Source organism: Clarias gariepinus, chromosome 6, assembly GCF_024256425.1.
Source record: "Clarias gariepinus isolate MV-2021 ecotype Netherlands chromosome 6, CGAR_prim_01v2, whole genome shotgun sequence".
Classification (NCBI taxonomy): Eukaryota; Metazoa; Chordata; class Actinopteri; order Siluriformes; family Clariidae; genus Clarias; species Clarias gariepinus.
In genome coordinates, this window is record NC_071105.1 from 36,798,451 (window position 1) to 36,822,500 (window position 24,050).

Here is a 24,050-nt window from a genome sequence, read left to right on the forward strand (position 1 = left end):
GAAGAATGAAGTTCATAACATTGAAATTACTACTCCCTACACCCTACACCCTGCGCAGGAAATGTCTGATAAGGGAACTTCACTCTACAAAATTCCACCGTTCAGAACACCATGCAACGTCACTTCCTCCTTGCGTTACCATGGTAACAGAAGCACCTCGGATACCTGTCGCTACTGCTGTCGAAAATTTCATGCTACAGACATTAAATATAGAATATTTATTGAAACAAAAACTGATACCATAAAAAATATATAACGTATTGAAACGTTTATAACCTACGAATAAATTATTTGATTAAGTTACATAATGTACGGAGATGTATTTATTTATTTATTTATTTATTTATTTTTACAGATTATATAATATGAATGGTTTCTTAATTAAATTAAAATGTAAATTATTGTGTCCTATTTATATGATGTCGTCCTTGATAATAATTATAATAAAAATTTAAATTATTTTTTTAGTTAAATTTTTTCACACTCCAAAGATATGTTATGACTTATAGGAAATTATCCATTCCCTTTTCCGCTAAACTGAAGATCCGTTGTTCACTCGTTCCCAATAACGCTACAGTTTGCTTTGTGCGCGTGCACGGAAAGTATGTATGCGTGTGTGCGGAAAGTATGTGTGTGTGTGTGCGGAAAGTATGTGTGTGTGTGTGCAGAAAGTATGTGTGTGTGTGCGGAAAGTATGTATGTGTGTGTGCGGAAAGTATGTATGTGTGTGCGCGGAAAGTATGTATGTGTGTGCGCGGAAAGTATGTATGTGTGTGCGCGGAAAGTATGTGTGTGTGTGTGTGTGTGCGGAAAGTATGTGTGTGTGTGCGGAAAGTATGTGTGTGTGTGTGCGGAAAGTATGTGTGTGTGTGTGCGGAAAGTATGTGTGTGTGTGTGCGGAAAGTATGTGTGTGTGTGCGCGGAAAGTATGTATGTGTGTGCGCGGAAAGTATGTATGTGTGTGTGCGTGGAGAGTATGTATGTGTGTGTGTGTGTGCGGAAAGTATGTATGCGTGTGTGTGCGGAAAGTATGTATGTGTGTGCGCGAAAAGTATGTATGTGTATGCGCGGAAAGTATGTATGTGTGTGTGTGCGCGGAAAATATGTATGTGTGTGCGCGGAAAGTATGTGTGTGTGTGTGTGTGTGCGGAAAGTATGTATGTGTGTGTGTGTGTGTGCGCATTTCATATGTAGTTGTTTGAGCAGTTAGTAGTATATATGTATGTGTGTGTGTTTCATATATGTGTATGCAAGTGTTTCATATGTGTGTGCATGAGTGAAGTTTGATTTAAGCCCTATACGGCGCCTCATAAGAATTTAATGGTTCTCAACGAATCTTCAAGTCCCGAGTCGTTCGTTCCTTTGCCACATGACTCCCATAGACGCTATGCAGTGCAGTAGATTCAAAAGAACGAACGACTCAGATAAGATATGAGAGGTGAGCTACTCATTCTGTTTATTATAATATGTCCTTAGCTGCATTGTAATATTTTCATTACTTAAACTATAGCCAACATTTGTGTATGTAGACATATTGGGGGTCTTTTTATTAATAATGCAACATTTTATTTTATTTAGGATCAAAAGAATAAAATGAACGTAATGGCTCAAAAAAAGATTCGTTCATTTTGATGAACGAGATTCAAAAAACCGAGTCACTAAAATTATTCAAACTTCCCATCACTACCACATGCTATCCAGGACATAGGGTGATGAATACACCCCATGCTGGAGATATCCATTATTTCTGTGGTAGTTACTAATAATGGGAAGTTTGAATCATTTTAGTGATTCGGTTCTTTTAATCTCGTTCATCAAAATGAACGTATCTTTTTTTGAGTAATTTAGGTCATTTCGTTCTTTCGATCAGAAATAAAATTAATAGTTACATTTTCAATAAACACACCCAAAACACGTCTTAAAATATTACAATGCAGCTAAGAACATTTTATGATAAACAGAATGAGCCGCTCACCTCTCATATCTTCTACTCTGAGTCATTCGTTCTTTTTTAATCTATTGCACCGCATAGCATCTATGGGAGACACGTGACAAAAAAATTACCGATTCGAACCAAAAACTCAATGGTAACTACTCATATCTGTTTCCTGTATATAACCTACAAAGGGTTTTGCGATGCTTTGCTCATGCGCGCCCAGTAGACAACGAACGAATCACTCTCCGAGACTTCTCGAGTCATATTAAAGATTTGTTCGAAAAGAACGAATTGTTAATGACATAAATGACCCATCACTAGTAGTTACTTACGGGGTTGGATTGCCAACTCGATGCCCAATTGTATCTGAGAACTTGGCAGTGAAGGACCTTGCTCAGGGGTCCAACCGGGGACCTCCTGATAGGCACTCCAACACGCAGCTGAACACAAACTTCCAAACATACAACAAGTAAATCAATGCAGGCATTCAAAATATGCAATAATCATCTTTGTACAGTTGACATTAAATTGTGTCTACTACTCATGTTCTGTAAATCCTTCATAATGGCTTTCTGATTTCTGAGGCTGGTGACTCTAAATGAACTTCTCTGCAGCCGAGGTATGTTTTGGTCTTGCTTTCCTGGGACGGTCTTCATGAGAGACAGTTTTATCATGGTGCTTGATGGGTTTTGCAAACGCACTTGACACAATACTGTTTTTGCAAGAACTGTTACAGAACAGCTGTGTATGTTTGCCTGCATATACATATGTAAAATGAAGACTTTTTAGCAAAATATCTTTTTTTTCACATATACTTTATAAATATATTCACTTTTTATCGAAACAAAGTGTGTCTTTTGCAAATAGTAAATACCGTAGCTAATATACTCTGTTCACTTGCCTGTGAAGCTCTGTGTACACAGTCGGCGCGCGTTCACGCCGAAGGCATGCGCGCTCCCGTTTGGCAGCTCCACGTCGACATTCCTTCAAGTAACCGCAAACAAGCGGGGGGTCTGCGCGCGGGACACGGGCACGAGCAGGACTGCAGCCGGTGTGTGCGTGTGTGGGCGCAATATAACGAGTGCATGATACTCGATTTGGACTGAAAAACCTCGGGAATAACTTATATTGCTTTGTAAAGTTTTAGATTTTTTTTTTTTGGGAGATGCACCACCCAAAGTGCCTTACAGCTCTGGACACTTGGAGTGAGCAGCCAGGTTGGTGGATTTACTTCATTCCTAATGCTTCTTAAACATACCTGGAAGTATAAAAGATAGTAAAAGGTAAAAATGCTTCTAAATAAGACTATTATGTCATTAAATCTACATATCTTTTGTAGGCTACTTAATTTACCTTTTATAATAAAGGCACTTAAAACCTTAAAGGTTATCTATGTACCTGTGAGTGTGGAAAAATAAGCCAACTTTTTTTCTAAAATGTGTTTAATAATTTATTTAATTAGTATCTAAGCATAGTTTAATAAAAGTTTGATTAGTAGCTATAGGATGGTCGTAATGTGTTAATGAATGAACACCTTGTGGAAGAGAAGTTGATGAATGATCATTATTGCAGAGAATGAAATTCCAACATACAAACTTACAACAACCATACAAATACTTATAATGTAATAAGTAGTTAATGACTCAATAAACAGTCATGCATTTCAAGGAATGTCATTTCACTCAAATCATGAACACCATCTGTGTTTTTTCCCAGGATCAGTGGAACCAGGTGTGACTGACCCAGACTGTGACAGAGGCCTGTTGCCTTCTAATACCAATCTAAACATTTTTATGTTTTTTTTTTTCAATTTTAACATAACTTAAACAAGATACTCTTTAATTAAAAAATAACTATGCTATGTCAAGTATACCATTTTGATGGAGTAGCTAGTTTCTGTACATGCTAATAAGAAAAAGCACTGACTACACTAGAGCTAATGCATTAAATAAGGGAAAATCAATTGGCTGTAAATGCATGGCCAACTAATGACGTAAAACAGAATCAAAACTTTTTAGTCAGGTCCACATGGAAGACATCTGTGGTAATATAATGTCCCAAAACTGAATGTACAATACATACAATTATCATGATTAATCGACATTATGTTGTCCATTCATACAGTGAATACAGTATGTTAGCTGTCACAATAATCTTAGCCGAACACAGGATGTTGATGTAATCATAATACTTTATTAACTTAGCAAAAACTTGAAATATCTTTGTAAGTTTAGCCAGTCTCTGATTTCCAAACAAACTTCACCATTAAACTTATGTAACATAAAAGACACTTTAGCATTTAGCTAATTAAATGTTAGCTGATCGCAAAGATCTTAGCTAATCACAGTAATGCTGGCTGTTCATAGTAACGATGACAGTAAAGAATGGCGGTAATCTTAGCTGATTACATTAATGTCATCTGATCGCAGTAATGTTAGCTGATCATATATTAGCTAATCGCAGTAATGTTAACAAATAGCAGTAATGTTATGTGATCTTAGTAATGGTACCTGGTAGCAGTATTTCAGACTGATTACTGTAATAGTAGCTGATAACGTTATCTGGTCACTGTAATGTTAGCTAAATGCAGTAATGTTAAAAGAGCCATACATTCACTTCTCTGCATTACGGTTTTTATAAAAAAAAATATATATATCTTCTATTTTTTAAATGTCTAGCTAGCTAGTTTTCTCAGCTACTATGAAACACTGGGTATACGCTAATGTGGAAAACACCTGAGCTCCTCAGACAAAGTTCTGTGGTCCACTCTGACCGTGTGAGTGTGTGGTCAGTGCATTACAGAGCTTTGCTTTAAGAGCTATAAACAACTAGTAGTTCAGACTACAAACACTAGTTTGCACCCACATAAAGGATCTAAACCTCATTTTAGGTATATTATTGAATATTAAATGTCACCCTCATAACTGTTGAATTAAGAGTAAATGTATTTGTATTTAATTGTGATTAAAGATGAAATTAAGTTGGGGAAAACCCACCTGACATAAAAAACAAATGTTTGATTAGTAAAATGTTTTATTAGTAGAATTACATAGTAGAATGTTAAATTTAGTTTTCGTTGGCCCTTACAACACATTGGATCCTACACAGTGTGTTATATGTGGTTCAGAGAAGTCTATTTGAAATTTAATCAAAAAGTTACCTACAGTCAGGAATCATGTACATCACCATAATATTTAACAAACATTTTGAGGTAAGGCTGGTGCCAAAATAAAAATAAAGGTTTTCAGTAAAATGTAGGAGCTTAAAAGAATGTAATCAAAGAACAGCACTATCATTAACACTATTAAATAAAGGTGCACTTAATTTAATTAGTCCACGTACCCAAAATTAGATTTCCAACCTACCTTTAAGTAGGTGGGTTTGATGTTTGAGTGAAACATTTTTTCCTTCAACCTAATTCTCACCACCCCTAATAAAATGTCCACACATGTTCGTGAAGCTTTGCCCCTGGGCTGGGTGGTGGCCCATCAAGCTCACTGTGTTATAGGGAAAATTATGACACTTTCTTAGAATTTCCCCTTAAATTTTGGACTAAATCTTAGTAAAGATAAAAATGATTCACGAAACATCTTATCCCTAAAAACAGGTCCCAGGGTAAAAATTGTTAAAGGTAAAGAGAAGGACTTTTAAGAGGCTTAGGAGTTTCTATAGCAGAGGACAAAATGGCGGAAAGAATGGCTCTTCTGTTCAATTTGCTTTTCTTGTTGTTTTACTTCCTTCTACTGCTCTTGGAGTGTTGACTACATGCCATCCAAAAGTGCAACTTACACAGACTATCCTGCTAATCATGTAAATTGGTAAAAGGTGGGCCATTTTACTCCCAATCTAAAATGAATTACAAGTAATAAACCCAGTATGGTAAATAAATGTAAGAATTTAATATCGTAACTACTGCATGAAAATTTGTTGCTTTCAAAGTAGACACCTTTTCAACGTTTGGCTGTTTAATTATCTTTAAGATATTTAACTGAAACTTTGCATAAAGTAGCCTGTAGTCGTGATTTTACAATTTGTTTATATACAAACATTATGATTTCACAGTCTATTCTCTTATCATATATTGTTTTCGCAAAGAGCGCATTTCAAGGCCTTTGCAGAGGTAATTTTTTTAATCAATCAATCAGAGTCCTTGAATTGCTGCATCATCCCTAGCAACAGGGTCGACACACCTCCTCACTAAGATAAAGGTTTTTGTACTTTCCTTTTTCAGTTGCTCTGAGAAGTTTCCTAAATCACTTTTAGTCTAGGACTTTCAGCTAGGACTTTTTAAGCTGAGATAAGAGCTCTCTGAGAGAATTATAAGAAGGTTTGTGAATATGGGCCCAGATGTCTGTTCTCCGGTCAGATTTTTTCAGTCACTTCATATATTTGTAAATCTTTCTATGTTTTTCAGGTTATTTGTGCAATTATTAAAAAATAAAATAAATAAAAGCTATTTTATACGTTTAATGTTATTTATTATTTGTACCTTCATCATTCAATCATTACTCTGATTGCCTGTTAGCTTGTATTAATATTATTATAATGATCTTCTTGTTTTTATATAATTAATATATAGACAGTTTATGCTTGTTTTTCTGTTTTATACTTTTGCAATTTTTAAAGCACAAATAGAAAAATACTATATAGTACTAATTATTGTATAGTATTAGATTAAGTGCTTGTATGTTCAAGTCAACCCGGGACTTTCGATTGGACAGAATAACAGAACACATTTCTATTTCTCTATATAATCCCCTAAAGTTACGGTGCTAACGCATTTATCCTAGCATTTCATTAAGGCCTGTTTCATGTTTAAAGCGTTGGTCTCCCAGGAAATCCTTTAATGGCCCAGACATATGGAAATGGCTTGGCGCGAGGTCAGGACTGTGCAAGGGATGTGGTAATAACTTATGGTAAGGCCGAGTTCCTGTAACGTGCAAATAGTGTCAGTGAATGACGTAAATGCGTACTGGTGTTGAAATCAGTGCATGCGTCTGTTCCACAACTCAGCAACAAGTTATTTTCAGGTGTTCTACTAGCTAAATGTTCACTGGAACAACTACATTGGTCTCCGAGCCACCTCAGTCAGGATCGTCATTCACGGAAGTACAGCCTTTTTTAAAGCATTTGCTGTTCAAATGTTTTACTGCGGCAAAGAGTTTCAACACTGAACTGTGCTTGCAGTTTTTACAAGTAGACTTAAACACTTAACTGAAAAAACACTTAATAAAAGTTTAAATTAAAAAACTATTAAATTTATTAAAATTCACAAGTAAGCTGATGTTTCTGATTGCAATAGAAAGTACCATGCAATTTAGGACACACAATCACCTGTCCACTGTGTCACAATATTTCTCATTGGAAAGCAGCGACTCTAGCCTAGTCAGCTGTTCATTGTTTTAATCAGGCAGTGTGAATGGACTTAGCACTCCGGTGTGGAATTTACAATCTGAGAAATTTACTCATTTTAATCTAACTGATAAGGACTTCTGTACATATTTAAGGTATGATTACTGGAGACTGAGTTGAAGCAGAAGGTACATATGGTAAAAAAAAAAAAAAAAAAACATTCACAAACACATTTGTAATTTAAAGGTAAAGAAGCTATCTAGCTCAGCTCACAGTAAACCTTTTTTTTTTATAAAGTTAATTTTGCAAGTGGTACTTTATATGTCATCTTTTTTTGTGAAGAAACAAGACATCAGTACATCATATGAGGATTTATAGATATGTAGGATAGTTTTTATTGTACACGTTCTCTACAGAAACATGCATAAAACAAAACTTTTTTTTACTATTTTTTTTATTCAATGATCTGGTACACAAGTTGCCACGGCAACCGCTAAGCACATCAACATTTGCAGTCACAATGTAACTCAATCCACATTCAGACATTACCATTAAATTACCCAGCGTTCAGCAGGACGGAAAGACATGGGAAAGCTGCACTGCTGAGACAGTGAGGCATCAGCAGCCTGCCATGGCTCTATGTCCAGAATTCAACAGTCCAGGATGTTTAGTGATGTGATAAATTGTTCAACTAGGTACTGTTAAAAGACCCCAAAACCCCCAAGACATTACAGATGTTTAATTTAAATATCTTCACGGCCCTCTATAGATAGAGCAGTGTTACGATGTGGCAGACTTCAAATATGCGATAAGGTCTGCGCGCTCGCCCTTCTTCTTGATGCCGGCAAAGATCATTTTCGTGCCAGGAATGTATTTCTTGGGGTTCTCCAAGTACTCCATCAGAGTATCCTCTTTCCAAACAATGCCTAAAAATTACACGAAAAAAGAAAGACATTAAATATAAATTGGAGACTTGAGCATGGCAACACTACAAAGCAAAAAGGTAAGCGCGCACACGACTTTCACAGGAAATGAAAATACCTTTGCTCTTGTTGGCATCTGTGTAGGAAAAGCCTGGTGCCTGGCCCGTCATGCGTCCAAAGAGACCCCAGAGATTGGGTCCGACCTTGTGCTTGCCATCCTTCTCGACAGTGTGGCACTGGGCACACTTCTGCACAAAGACCTTCTTTCCCTTTTCAATGTCACCCATAGTGGTCTAAAAGAAAAGATCAAGGAATGTTAAATACTCAAGCATACAAAGTTCAACAGATTCTGTCTACAGAATTATGATGCTATAATAAAGGCAGCCTCAGGTCATTCAAGGTGAAAGTACCAGTATCTTTTATACTCCATATTTTTTTTTTTACACAAGAAGCACTTAAACATCAAGACATCATATACACCTTAATAAGCTTAAAAACGACATCAAATACGTAAAGAGGATCAGACAAGAACAATAAGCCTGGTTGATGACGTCACTGGGAAATAGAAAATGCTAACAGGTAAACGAACGAGAATAAAAAGTTAAACAAAAACTCTTAGCGATATAAAACAAAAAAAGAAGTAAAATGCTATATGGTATGAAATTTTAAAGCTATTTTGGTTTGAAATAGGTCTTAAATAAGTGTTCGTGGCTAGTCACACAGCTAGCTAGCTAGCTACCCAAGACACAAGGTCGCGCGTGAACTCCATTATTCTCACAATTACTAAGAAAAGACGTGGACAATTAATAGACATCCCTGTTGATAAAGAAAATTTAATAAAGTTACACCCCTGTTCCACTTTCATATTAAAAAATTGTCTCTCATATAGCCGTGATGATGATCAGATAACCCGGTTTAACAGTCTTCGTTCCTTAAGAAACAAAAAGCCGGTTAGCTAGCCGGGCTTTGATGACAGGCCAGACCGAAAACTTTCACAAGTCCACAGAATTAAATCTGCTACTTAAATAAAAATTCACAACTCGATGCACAAAACCCTAAAATTTGTCACCTTAGCCAACTGTACTGTATAAATAGCGTGCGAAAATGCCGGCTCGCGCTCTAGCTAGCTAGCAAGCTAATCTTAAAAATATCTTTTCAAAAACCCTGCTGCTTAACTTGATTGAATATGTAAGTTAAATGTAAAGGAAAATACGCACATATAGATATTTTCTATACAAATAATTATTACCTTTTAAACAGTAGAGATTGTTGCCTCGAAGCGGCTTCTTATCTTCCGGACACTGTACTGCACGAGTGCTGAGGAAGGTCACTAGATTTTACAGACTCGTAAAAATGACGACACGACGCACGGACAAACGCTTACGTGCCTCACGTAAGCTACGCACACTACTCACTAAAGAGTACTAATAAATCGATGTGAGGTGTCGTAACGATGTTGAACACTGTTTAGGACGCTAGTATGCGAGTGTCTGCGCGTCAGTCTGTCCTTCTATGGAGAAGCGGGATTGATTGACAGCCAAGATGAAGGGAAGTGTTTAGAGTTGCCAAATCCGTTGTTTTAGCGAGCTAACGAACAAACAAACAAAAAAACACATGTAAGGGTATAGCAGAAATTACTTTAGTTACAACCTCTGGGTATTATTATTGTTATTATTATTGTTGTTGTTGTTGTTGTTCAAATCAAATCACATCAAATCACTCCAGCACAAATCACTTTAAGCATATTTGCACTGCACATGTCACTTTTAATATGTGGATTGCACAACCATGGACATAACCATTCTTTTATTACCATTTATTCGGCTGCTCTTATTGTTTTACATTTTTTCATATATTTTCCATATATTTTCTATATTGTGTATTTTGTGTACAGATATTTTATTTTTAACTTTTATTTGTATATTTTTATTTTATTCTTCCCTAGTTAAACTTACCCTTTATTTTAATTTTCATATTTATATGCTATTCATATTCTTAGGTCACGAGCAGTTGTCTAAGCATTTCACTGCATATCGTACTGTGTATGACTGTGTATGTGACAAATAAAATTTGAATTTGAGTTGTTACTATTATTAGCAGTAGTAGTATTAGTATTAGTAATTAGAGGAGTAGTAGTTGTGGTGGTGGTAACAGTAGTAATAGTAGTAATAATCTAATAATACAATGCATTTTGTTAAAACTGTTTTTTTGTATAAGGTATACATACTGTACACATATTTGCATAATCTAATTTGTTTTCACACCGAAAAACATTATTATTATTATTATTATTATTATTATTATTATTATTATTGTTGTTGTTGTTGATGAGGATGTAATTTTCTTAATAAGTTTTTTATTGTTGTTTTTCTTATTTTGCTATTATTATTTATATTATTATTAGTAGTAGTAGTAGCAGTAACAGTAGTAATAATCTAATAATACAAGGCGTTTTTGTTAAAACATTTTTGTTTTTAAGTTATACATACAGCAAATTTGCAAAATGTATTGTTTTTTCACTCAGGGAATAATGATGATGGTGACAATTATTATTATTATTATTATTAGTGGTAGTGGTGGTGGTTATGGTAACAGAAGTATACAGTAAATATACATTTACAATATACATTATATGACCGTGACCAGACCTAACTGTTATCTCTCCTCTTCTGCTCTCTCTCCCCCTCTCTCTCCTTCCCTCTCTCTGTCGAGCTACACATGTCGTTCATGAGCTGCCAGTGATCCAGACTCCCTCTGCCCTCCGGACCTGTCTGACCCATCCTGGTGCCCCGCTTCTGAATGGAGATCTCGTCACATGGATGCCCCGTGTGTCTCTTTGGGATGCATCTCGTGCCTGGGGATGGTTCTCTCTACCTAGAAGACGGTTCTGGCCTCGACTGGTGTTGGCAGCTGTTTCTCTAAGGACTTGACCGTATAGTTCAGGACTGGAACTTCATACAAGTCTACCTGAGTTTTTAATGACTAACTGGACTCCATATTAACATCAATTAACATCAACTGTTCTGCTGTATGAATGCAGATCAATTCCTGCTCTCTGTTTCATCCAGATGAGGATGGATTCCCCCTTGAGTCTGGTTCCTCTCAAGGTTTCCTTCTACTACCATCTCAGGGAGTTTTTCTTTGCCACTGTCGCCCTCGGCTTGCTTGCCAGGGACAATCTGACCATTTTGATTCATACACATTCAAATTCCATACAAACTTAAAAAATTTCTTTGATTGTGTGAAGCTGCTTTGGGACAATGCCAATTGTTAAAAGCACTGTGCAAATAAATTGAATTGAATTAAAATAGTAATAGTAATAATAATCTAATAATACAAGGCATTTTGTCAGAAAATCTTTTTTGTATAAGTTATACATACAGCAAATTTGAAAATGTGTAATGTGTTTTTACTCAGGGAATGATGATGATGGAGACAATTATTATTATGAGTAGTAGTAGTGGTGGTAGTAACAGTAGTAATAGTAATAGTGCCTTGTAATAATCTAATAATACAAGGCATTCTGTTAGAACAGTTTTGCTTGTATAAGTTATACATAGAGCAAATTTGCAAAATGTAATATGTTTTTACTCAGAGAATGCTGATGATAGTGACAATTGTTATTATTATTATTATTATTATTATTATTATTATTCATAATAATAATAATAATAATAGCAGTAGTGGTGGTGGTAACAGTAGTAATAGTAGTAATAATCTAATAATACAAGGCAATTTGTCAGAGCAATCTTGTTTGTATAAGTTATAGTTGCTGTACAGCATATACTGTATGTAATGATTTTTTTAGACAGGGAAACATTATTATTATTATTATTATGTTGTTGTTGTTGTTTTTGTTGTAATAGCACACAATCTTTATCTAAATTAATTTTCTAATAGATAATTATTTTTTTTTTTACATTTTTGCTTTACCAAAAAAAAAATCCACATATTACACATAAATTAACATATTACATACTTAAGTCCATAGCCTATAGTGTAAGCATTTAGTGCATACTGTGCCTTGTGAAAAGTTACACTTTAAATACTGCATAGTGACCTCTAGGCTCTGTTTCATACTCAGTGCCCTTGGAATTGTCCTCACTTTAACCTTTCTCTTTCCACTAACCTTATGAGTGGCTATGAGTGGCTATAATGAGATCTCATGGGGGTGTGCGCGCAAGGAAGTAATGCAAAAATCCGACAGGTGGAGCTATCACAAAGACTACTCAGTTGTAGCCCTATCTAGTGCTTATATAACGTGTGTCTGTGCTGTGTCAGAAATGTTCTGTATAACAGTACTCATCATGGCTCATACAAGTATATGACAAAAATGCATATGTCAGTCACCTAATGTTATACACCAGCTAAACTCGCTGTAAACACTGTAAAGTAATTTTTGTGATTTTTACTGTTTTATGTCTATAATATGTTGACTTCAGATCATTATAACACTTCAATGTGATTTTACGGTAGCCTTGTGTTCTTGTGTTCTGCTAAAGCAGGAAAGCAGCTTTGTCTGGCTAAAGTTTGACATATTAATTTCTTCCATTGTCATTTTTAAGTCTAGTTTAAAAAAAAAACACAGGTTTAATAGTTTTAGATTGTGAAGTTGTTTAGGTGCAGCACATCTTTAAAGCTAAGGTGAGGCTAGTCAAAAGTAAATTATGCTAGCTTAGCTAGGAAGGTCATGTTTGCTACAGTAGCTAGCCTGGTAATTTCAATAAACAAGCTATATAGATTATTTTAAATGCTGTATTGACGACAGTGACTCTTTCAGTGATATTTTAGTTTAACAGTATCTTATTGTTAATTAACTAATTAACTAATATATATATATATATATATACATTTTTTAGCTCCCCATTATTGTGTAATTTAACAGCCTGAGCTTGTTCTTCTGTGAACTGATATAAATTACCTCAATGAAAAAAATGTTACCAGTTTGTCTTGTTGTGCATGTCTTTGGACTGGAGGAACCCAGATTACCTGGAGGAAAAACGCACCAAGCACGGGGAGAACATGCAAACTCCAATGAAACAGACCCCAAGGCGGGAATTGAACCCCGACCCTGGAGGTGCACAGCTTAGTGCTAACCACTAAGCCAACAATATTTAATCCTGTTATATATTTTTTTGTGATTTATTAAATAAAAAATACAGTACAATGTCTTAAGAAGCAAGTACACATGCTGTAGATATTTTTATTTAAAGTATCTGGCAACCTGTCTGCTAGTAAATTAATGTCAGTTAAAATTACATCAACAATTACAGGGTCATTTTTTAAACAGTGCTTTGAGATTAAATGAACACTAAACACCATAAACACCATAACAGATTGGGTATTTTAATTTTAAGCACATATAATAAAAAGTGTTTGGTCAGGACTATAACAGGTGCATAGGAAATTAATTTTAAATGTAATAATCATCTGAGTAAATATTTCCAGGCTACTCATTTGTTTTAAGCAGGGGTTAGTTCACGAGCTGCATGCAAATAAATCCTGTGTGTAAAACATCAATGGAAAAACATAAGATCACGCATGATAACTCCCAGGAGACTTCAATTCATGTGACTTCTAAATGTACTTTACAGCAATGAATCTGTTATAGCTCATTATGAATAAGATTTTTGTGACCTATGAGGAGTTAGAATGACTAAAAGTTGTAGAGGTTGGCGTTTTTCTGTCCTCATGCTGACCTTATCTATCAGGGGGAAAACCCATACTGCTTCTAATCTTTTTATGTTAACACACACACACACACACAAACTAAAACAGCGCTGGGTATGTATAAAAACTCTAAACAAAAACTTTAATTTTGTGTAAGTGTCAAGCGTATCATATTGCAATAAAATTGCTTGAAAAAATGTCTTGTGTGGGAAAAAAAACTGCATTTCAACATCAGCCAGCTATGTTAAAGAACCTGCCTCTTAATCATATGCTCCAAAACCAAGGCATGCTTAAGCAAGTCCATTTGCACCATTTTCATACTTGACAATAAAAACCAAATCCTGTACATAACATTTAGAGAGAGAAAAAATATGATATGAAAAAATTTGATAAAATAAGGTATGATCATTTGGATTATGGCTCTTAAATTATCAAATTATGTATTATTTGTATTATTAAATTTGATTGGTCAGATTTTAGGTGCATACAAATCATAGATTCAAATTAAGATGCTTGTTTTAATAGATATTTGTCTTACATTAATGAAAGGAGTCTTTAGTGCCAGTATAGTCAAACAAAAGGTGAAGTAGGTGTGCTGGCTGCTCTAAACTTCCCTTTCTTCATCTTTAGTGTGCGGCTACTGATCTACGTGGCCCTGACCAGATGAAATTAAAGAATGAAACAATGATGAATAGTATTTATAAAGCAATTTACAAAAAATGAAAGTTGCAAGTCAGTTGGGCAGGAAAAAACAAAAGAGAGAGAGAGAGAGAGAGAGCATATTGCATAGTGCCTGTGCTTGCTTTTTAGCTTGCTTTCTAATACATTACAATCCTAACTTAAGACTAGTCACATGACCACCTGCATATCTGAGATTAGAAAGTGACCCGCAGTGCTGACCTTGTGAGCTGTATCACCTTACCAGATCATATTTCCAAGATGCCTCTTAGCCTTCCATGTTAAAATGCTACTTTAATCTTCAGTATATATTTATATTAATTATTCCTTTTATTGTGTTTTTTCTGCATAAGACTACCAGTCAAAAGTTTGGGCACGCTTTCTAACTCAATGGTCTTTTCTGATTTTCATTTCTTTCTTCATTGTAAAGCAATGTTGAAGGCATCCAAAAAAATGCAATAATCTTTTTTTGAACAGTTGATATTGAGATGTCGCTGCTATTCATGCTCTGTAAAGCCTTCATAACGGCACTAATCTAAGGTGCTGTTTGTTAATTGGTGATTTCTGAGGCTGAACTTCTTCTCTGCAGCAGACGTAAGTTTTGGTCTTGCTTTCCATGTGTTCACGAGAGCCAGAACAGCTGACCATCATGTCTTAAAATAGCAACTGTTGTTGCTGTTGTTGTTGTTGTTGTTACTTAATTACCTAATGCCATATGTTATTATACAGTTTTGTTCAGTATTCAGTTTTGTCCTAGAATGTAGAAAATAAATCCAAAATTGTGTCCAAACCTTTGACTGGTACTATATATCTTACCAACCATTGCATTTACTGTCCTCAACATTGGCCGTTCCTACAAACTTCCTGACTTTGTTCGAGGTTGCAAGTGTAAGAATTGATGCTGGTTTGAAACCAAAGGGCAGACAAACCAAATACTGATTTGATTTAGATTTATACAATTATATTACATACATTTTGTATAAATCATACATATTCACGTGCTGTCGTACAATAGACTTTACTGAACAGGTCTAGCTTATTTTACTTTTATGTAATGCAGCAGGGTCAGTGGTGATGGTAGTGGTGGTTTAGCATTAGTGGTTTATGAAATGCACATAATGTGGTGATCCTACATTGCCTCCAAGAAAGCTTAAAAGTGAAGGATGCGATAAATGCATATATTTTTATACTGTATATATTTCCACAGTCTGACTAGAAGAAGTTGTGTGTGTCTGTCTGTAAATGTGTTTTCACTATGAAAGTAGATAAAGCTTCTCTTATATGACTACCATAAAATTCTTGTGAAGTGTTCCATTTTATTTTCAGAGAATATGTCTTGTGTGGGCAAAGGTCATCACAAAACAGACCTTCAGAGAGACTATGTGGCTGAAAGATGGCTAAAGGTGCTAAATGTGGCAGCAAAAGAAAGCTCTACATCATACTAATGTATTATTGTGGTCTAAAACCAGACGTTTCAGTTTCATTGTCCAAACCCTGTACGCCTGGCCAAAAAAAATGGATCTGGGTTAAGAACCCTTCAACATATTATCAAAATCTGGAAGGATAGTGCTGAAGTGCTGAATAGAGATAACTTGAACACATGAAGTTTTATGGTAAAAAGAAATCAAGAATAAAAATATGTTTAATAGTAAGAGCATTTCCACATGCACACAATGTGATGAGAACTCACAGGATTGGAACAGCTGTGTGAGACTTGACTTGGAATAAGGTCATGTGGTATGATGCCAGAGCGATGGGTGCAAGAAGGGAAGCGCATAAAGCGATGCACCCATCATGCATAGTGGCCAATATACAAGCTTCTGGACGCATCTTCATTTGGTCAGGTCTAGGCTTAGCAGCATTATGTGGCAATAAAGGGAAGTCAGCTGATGACCTGAATGTTCCGGGTATCACATCATATCATGTACATGGTTGCCTTGCAATTTCAAGGTTAGTGGTGTGACTCTCATCTCCGGTTTGTTTGTGTGGAGTTTGCATGTTCTCCCTCACAGTCTGAAGACAGTCAATGTCAGCTGATTTAAATTTTCCTATAGTTTGCCTGCAGTGTATGATCAGGTGTGTGTGTGCTCGTGCCGTATACCGACGGGTCGGTATATCATCCATGGTGTAAATCGCCTTGTGAGTTCCGTGGATCCAGGTTTTGCTTTGACTCAGTGATTGGGGTATAGAGTAGACCCAACATAGGACATTAACCCTTTCTTTTAAGCAAAGGTTTTGATCCCCAGAATCACTTCCTGACTTCTGATGAGGATTCGGAAAATCTGCAATATTTTACAGACAATATTGTAACATTTTTTCAGGCCTCGCCATATATAAAGACACCTGCAATATTTATTCATTATTATTGATATTGATTGTCTTTCCAAACTTAGGGTTAAAACACTCACCTGGTGTGTGATTTAACTATCGCATGTTTGATTTTGTATTCTCTCTTTCTCTCTCTCTCTTTCTGTCTCTTTGAAACTAGTAGGACAGAGACCCCTGCTGTATAACTCCAGTCATGCAGTACTGTAATTCTGTCCCCCAGTGGTTAAATGTGAAACCCATATTGTCAGTGAAAGGCTTTTAAATGTTTTTTTTTTCCACACTGTGAAAGGTGAACATGCAGTCACAAGTGCATGAATGCCAGTTGTGCACTTGTGATGAAGGACAAATAAGTATCCTTGTCATTCACTCACTCACTCATTCACTCATTGTCTATATCGCTTTGTCCTGTATTCAGGGTCACGGGGGGCCTGGAGCCTATCCCAGGAGGCTTAGGGCACAAGGTGGGGTACACCCTGGACAGGGTGCCAATCCATCGCAGGGCACACACACATACTCACACACTTATTCACACACTACGGGCAGTTTGGGAACGCTAGTTTTTGGACTGTGGAAGGAAACCTACCAATCATGGGGAGAACATGCAAACTCCATGCACACAAAGATGGGAATCGAGCCTGGCCGGGAATAAACCCGGACCCTGAAGGTGCAAGGCGACGGTGCTAACCACTGGCATTCAATGCTTTATGATTTCTACCAGTCTGTCTCTTCAACTGTACTTATTCAAAAACAAGTTGTTAAAAATCTAAACAAATTAAATGTACAAATATTGTCAGATGCAAGCAATAATAAACAAGGAAGATGCTGAGATCAGTCCAAATTCCTCCTATAAAGCAGTTGGCAGTGGGAGCTGGTCAGAAATTCTTAGGGAAGGGTAGAATTGATCAGAACTACTGTATAAGGGGAGTAGGATCAGCTAATCAGTATTTTACGAAAAAAAAGTTATGTTGGTCAAAATATAATGGAGTCACAGTGGCACTGGTCAGAGAAGGACGAAAAAAACCTTCAGAAAGGGTGAGAAGACCCAGAGTCAAAAATATACATGATGGGTTTGTAGGTGGGTTTGTGGTTGAAGCTTAGTGATAGAAAAATATGTAGTGCTCCTTTTTTTAGCTTTGGGTATGTGTGGATGCTGGTTAACGCTTAAAAAGGACAGTCTGGCGTTTAAAGTGAAGATCATCCACTCTGCTATGAGATAGATAGATAGATAGATAGATAGATAGATAGATAGATAGATAGATAGATAGATAGATAGATAGATAGATGTGTAGGTGAAAAGCTGTTTCTCCCATCCTCACTAGACCACAGGCTCCCCAAATTCTGTACACATATGACTGCACCACCACTCAGGACAACATCCTGACCTTCACAAGAATGGGGATGAGCCCAGTTACATGGACTATTTGTGAGTTTTATATTTGAACCTGACCTTAATATTCCTAATATGCCTTGTTGTTTATTTGTTGAATGATTGGTGAATTGGCTGCTATATCGTTGCAATTTCCGTTTGGGATTAATAAAGTGCTCTATCTGTCTATCTAAACACCGTCACTACACAAAGCATGTTCCTATAACGACTTCTTTCCAGCCACAGTCAGACTGATGGCAAAAGAAACAAGGGAAAAAAATATCATGTCCGCCTTGTCCCTGTATGTCATATATCGAACCGCTGCTAAAATCAGTGTACGTGTCTCTGGTACAAGACTGAGTCACTATTCTACACCTATTTATTATTAAAGAACAAAGTGCAATATAAAAATGAGGACAAACTGCACTCAGCTCTAACTTATCATGTATAAATTAACATCACTTAATACACCTAACATCTCATGTATTTCTATTTCAATTATATTTCCTTGGCAACCTTGTACATACTGTACAATTTTAAGCTAAAGTTTTCTATATTTTTTCTTATTTCATATTTAATTTCTTGATTTGCATACTTTATCTTCTTTTAAATTTTAGCTCAAATGTGGTTGCATATGACAAATAAAATTTGAATCTAAATCTATGCTATTATCACGTGACATGGTTTTGTTTTACACTGGTCTATTTGTGTAGTTTCTTTTCAAATTTGTGAAAATATCGATGTGTTCTAAACACTCTTAGGTGTAACATGTAGGTGCAAGTTTCTATTGTCTAAGACCACTGCAGGAAACAAGGGTTTTCACACAATTTTAAGTTGCAGTTGCATTCTCAAGTGCAATATAAGGTGCAATCACAAGGTGTTGATTTATTTTATATAACATTACTAGTCAAATCTCAGTTTTTATGAATGTGTTCGATTTTGTTGAACAAGCTGTCATTCACTTATACTTTAACACCTTGACCAGGGGTGATCTTTGACCAGAACATATGTAAGGATGCTCCTCCTATAGTTCTGCCTTTAAAAACATCTGCCTGGAAAAGCTATTTCCCATCCTCACTAGACCACAGGTCCTCACCAATCCACAAATTCTGCACACCTATGACTGCACCACCACTCAGGACAACACTGTAATCATTCAAGCAAAGGAGGAAAAGAGCATGTCTGCCTCACCCTATTATGTTTTTTTTTTTATATCTGCTATAGTTAGTGTGCGTACATGTATCTGGGTTTATTTTATCACTTACATATAGAGATCCTCTGCTATAATCAATGTACGTGTATATGGTATACGTCTGAGTTACTATCCTTCACCTATTCAGTATGAAAGAAGTTAAACCTACAAGACAAAGTGCAAATTGAAAAATGTAAGAAGTGCAATATCTGTAATTACTGACTCTTCTGCACACACATACACACACACCAAAAAAATCCAATGCACTTATAGTGTTGGTATGTGTACAAATAGCAAATAAAATCTTTTGATCCAAGCTGCTGTGATGTAAGATGAATCAATTCTTTGTATAATTGTACAATAGCTTTTATTGGAAAATAATCAACATAGTTATAATATATAACTTATTATAACCTAATTATTAATGTAACATCCTTTTATCTTTAGTGTATAGGGTATGAAACTATTCACGACAGAGTGGCCTCTCGAAGATATACTACCTGCATTTTCAATTCATTTTTTAAAACCTCGCATGCTTATCCAAACTTTGAGCAGATGCAAATTGTGTAAGAGTGCATCTTAGAACTTTTTTTGTCTTTTTTTTTTTTTTTTTTTTTTACAGTTCCTGCCCTTTCTGTGTATGTGCAAAATGTGTCTGTCTGAGGTTCAAGCTAAGACTATGGGTATTTGGTTCACTTAGACTAGCAAATAAAAAAATGTTTATTCTGTATTTTAGACATTAAAGATCAGTAAAAGTTTATATGTACACATGCAGTAATGCAATAAAGGGTATCAGCTCCCTCTTGTAATTGGATTGTGGTTTTTCTCATGGACAGTCCACAGGTGGTGAGGATGGGTGTCAAGGTCTCTGCTGAGCTTACAATCAGCACAGGAACACAACAGGGCTACAGTACTAACTCCACACCCTGTATACACACGACTGCACCCGGGACAACACTGTCATCATTAAATACGCGAGTATACAACCATCTTGGGCCTCATCAAGAATGGGGACGAATCCAATTACAAGAAACTGGTCAAAAACATTCCTGTCTTTGAAGAAGAAAAAAGTATAATCCTCAACATAGACACGGCACAAGAAATAATCCGAGACTTAAGACACAAACCCCACTTCCTGCTGCATGTCATCATCAAAGGAGAGGGAGAGGAAAGGGTTAACCCTCAAAGGTTTCTGAGCGTTCAGGTGGCAGAAAAACTGAGCTGGACCAAAAGTACCATCACTACAGTGAAAAGGGCCCAGCAACAGCTGTACTTTAACAGGTTGGTAAAGAAGGCTGAGCCATCGCGACCTCATGCTGGGTCTACTGACGACCTACTGGATAGACAGCATCCTCAAGGAGTGGTTTGGAAACACCACCCTGGCAGAACGAAAGTCATAAAGGTTTTAGAGAGGATCATTGGAGCTGACCTCCCCTCCATGGACACTTAACGCTGGAGGAAAATACACATAACCCAGCTCACTCTCTGCTCGTACACAACACACAACATCAGACACCACAGACTAGACAGTATAATCACACAACAAGGCAGGTTTCTATAACAGCTTCTTTCCAGCCACAGCCAGACAAAATATTATGTCTGCCTTGTCCCTGTATGTCATATAGAGAACCTTTGCTAAAATCAGTGTACGTGTCTCTGGTATAAGACCGAGTCACTATTCTTCACCTATTTATTATTAAAGAACAAAGTGCAATATAAAAACTGTGACATCAAACGTGCAGTTTAAACTGTCAAGATAGAGTGTAATAGTTCAATATCTGAGGGACATGTCTAAAATATACTGAAGTACACCACAGTTCTAGATAATGTTATAGTGTGTTATAGTCGATAGCTTAAATCCTTATTCTGTTTATTCAACATGTATCATCTTTCCTTCTCTTTTAAATTTTCCTGTCTTTTATTCCTAATGTGACCTTGCTTAATGACAAATATCATATTCTTTCATCTTAAGTGTGTAGTGTACAGCTCACTTACTCACTCATTCACTCACTCATCATCTACCCCGCTTTATCCGGTGTACAGGGTCGCGGGGAGCCTATCCCAGGAGACTTAGGGCACGTACTCTTCACAAACACCTGTTAATAACGTTATGTGATTTCATTCATTAAAGTACTATTGAAACTACTCACAATAGAGTGGCTTCTCTGAGATCTACTACCTATATGAGGCGCGTGAAATTTCAGTTGTTTCATTCTTCACAACTTTGCATGCACGTTCAAGCTTCTTAGCAGATGAAAACTCTGCAAAACTGTGCAAGAGTGCATCTTAGACCTTTTTTTTTTTTTTTTTTTTTCGAAAAAGAGTTCCTGACCTTTCTGTGTATGTGCAAAACGTGCCTGTTTGGGGTTCAAGCAGGGGAATTTGGTTCAAAAGATGTTTATTCTGTATTTTCAACATTGTAAAATATTGGGACAGAGACATGTGTTCTTATTTATACACATAATAATGCACTTCATGTAGAAGATAAGAGTTGAAAAAGTCTGATTTTTTTTTTTAATATAGTAGTTAAGAAAAAAATGTTAAGTAAGCACATAATGGAAAAAAGGAAAGAATTAATGTACAGAATTTACCACAATTGTTAATATAGAAGCAATAAAGCAAATATATTAAAAGAATGAAAAGTCACTGGCTCATGGGGAAAATGAAGTGGTGTCAGTTTCGAGCCCGGCAGAGGATTTTCTCTTACCGGAGTATATGACATGTCTGGGAGTCGAGAAGCCCAGAACCTTGAACAGTTTAAGCAGATCATTGCGAAACTTCACTCCAATGAAAGCGTACAGGAAGGGGTTCACACAGCAGCGCAGGAAAGCGATGCCTTGGCATATATCCATGGCATAAAGGAGCCCATTATCGTAGTTACACTCCGTGGTTTTGTTAGTGCTCAGTCCCATCACCACGTTATACGGCAGCTGGCTGAGGATGAACACGGCCACGACGGCAAAGATCACCTTTAGGGCTTTATTTCTCTCAAAGTTCCTGGCTTGAATGAGGGTTTTAATGATACAGCTGTAACAGAAGACCATCACGAGTGCCGGCACGATAAAGCCCAGCGCCATCTGAGTGACCACCATGGAGAAGCGGACTTCCTGATTCCCGTTGATATACGCCACGCAGGTGTTGTTGGAGTTGACATCGGAGTAAATGATCTCAGGCAAGGAGAATAACACAGCAACCACCCAAGTGACCAGAGAACATATGCGTCCATAGTGAATGGCATTGGAACGACAGCGGTGGGCGGAGACAGCTTTGGTGATGGAGAAGTACCTATCCACGCTGATGCAGGCCAACAAGAACATGCCACTGATAAAGGTGATCTTGTAGATGGCATACATCATCTTGCACAGAGGCCTTCCAAGTAGCCAGTCAGTAATGATGCTGGTGGCCCAGAAGGGCAACGATACCGCGAAGAGCAGGTCAGCTACAGCTAGGTTCAGCAGGAAGATGTCTGTCATTGTCTTAATCCGCTTGAAATAGACATAAGTCAGGATGACCAGGAAGTTTCCTAGGAGAGCCAGGATGCAGATGATGCTGTAGATGGTTGGTAGGAACCATGATCTGAAGTTTCGATTGGATTTTTTCTCACACACCGTCTCAAATTTGGAATAATCAAATGTGATATCTTCGTCAGTTGTTTCAGTCATGGATTCAGTCGTCACATTGGACCAACTTGTCTAAAAATATGAGTTAAAACACAAATTTACTCAAGTGCTTCAACACCTTTTATAATAAAGATAGATCATCGTTATGCTGTTATTGCAGAATATGCCTTAATATCTTTACAAGAAGATCAGCCAAAGGTAGAAGTAGTGCATGTGCAGCCATGCACAACCTCATGCTGCTAAATATGTTACCTGAAAGTGGCAAGACCACATCAACAGGACGGGACCTACGACTGCAGATTTAAGAGAACACAAATTAGAAAATGAATCTGTTTCTAGATCATAAATGGAATTTTCCAATCAAAACTCTATGTAGTAACTCTGTTTTACAATATTTCATTGTAGTTGAAATATTTGTACAATTTCATGAATATATATATATATAATAATAATAATAATAATAATAATATTATAAACATTTAATAAGAATAAACTAATAGCAGACAAAGACTACAGAGATACATTATTTTTTAGAACATTTATCTATTTGTTTTTTTAAGGTTTGTACTCACCCGTGAATGAGACCATTGTTGTTGAATGAGCGTGTGTCTGGCGTCTGCCGCACTTCTGCTTAGAATGCAGTGATCAGAAACGTTTTTTTTTTCTCCCCCTCTGCTCATTGTGGAACCACATCTCCTGTCTTTGAAGCCACGATCAGAGGAAAGGGTTTTCATGTCACCTCATACTGTTTCGAGAAAAACAAGCAATGAAAAAAAAACTTTATCTGTACAAAGTTTATGTATGCTATCTAATGTAACTGATTATAAATTAAATCCTTTACTACCGTATTCTGGGGGGGGGGGTGGTAGGGGGGATTACTATAAAAATTATGTACTACAAAAATACATCCTTTGTTTTCTGTGGCTAAAATTTGATCCCATTTATTGAGAAAAAAAAACTTCGAAGATGTCAGTATAGTAGCAAA

The 24,050-nt window shown here is 36.4% G+C and overlaps 2 protein-coding genes across 2 annotated transcripts; both read right to left on the reverse strand.

Moving 5' to 3' along the window:
• Positions 1 to 7,653: 7,653 nt before the first annotated feature.
• LOC128526204 (cytochrome c iso-1/iso-2) lies at positions 7,654 to 9,606 on the reverse strand. Its single transcript, XM_053497822.1, has 3 exons — positions 9,461 to 9,606; positions 8,330 to 8,504; positions 7,654 to 8,214 (listed from the first exon to the last, which is right to left on the reverse strand). The coding sequence occupies exons 2-3, from the start codon at positions 8,496 to 8,498 to the stop codon at positions 8,069 to 8,071; spliced, it is 315 nt and encodes a 104-aa protein (XP_053353797.1). The 5' UTR covers positions 8,499 to 8,504; positions 9,461 to 9,606; the 3' UTR covers positions 7,654 to 8,068.
• Positions 9,607 to 21,826: 12,220 nt separating this feature from the next.
• On the reverse strand, positions 21,827 to 23,728 carry ccr7 (chemokine (C-C motif) receptor 7). The gene is made up of 3 exons (XM_053498899.1): positions 23,638 to 23,728; positions 23,318 to 23,358; positions 21,827 to 23,137 (listed from the first exon to the last, which is right to left on the reverse strand). Exons 1-3 carry the CDS (start codon positions 23,651 to 23,653, stop codon positions 22,097 to 22,099), a joined length of 1,098 nt encoding a protein of 365 aa, XP_053354874.1. The 5' UTR covers positions 23,654 to 23,728; the 3' UTR covers positions 21,827 to 22,096.
• Between the last annotated feature and the right edge of the window lie 322 nt (positions 23,729 to 24,050).

Excerpts from the sequence above, each read along its gene's own strand:
- LOC128526204 (XM_053497822.1), bottom strand. The coding sequence starts at position 8,498 with ATGGGTGACATTGAAAAGGGAAAGAAGGTCTTTGTGCAGAAGTGTGCC. Across the intron at positions 8,215-8,329 it reads AGATGCCAACAAGAGCAAAG|GCATTGTTTGGAAAGAGGAT; the intron begins GTATTTTCATTT and ends TGTAATTTTTAG.
- ccr7 (XM_053498899.1), bottom strand. Across the intron at positions 23,138-23,317 it reads TGTGGTCTTGCCACTTTCAG|ACAAGTTGGTCCAATGTGAC; the intron begins GTAACATATTTA and ends TCATATTTTTAG.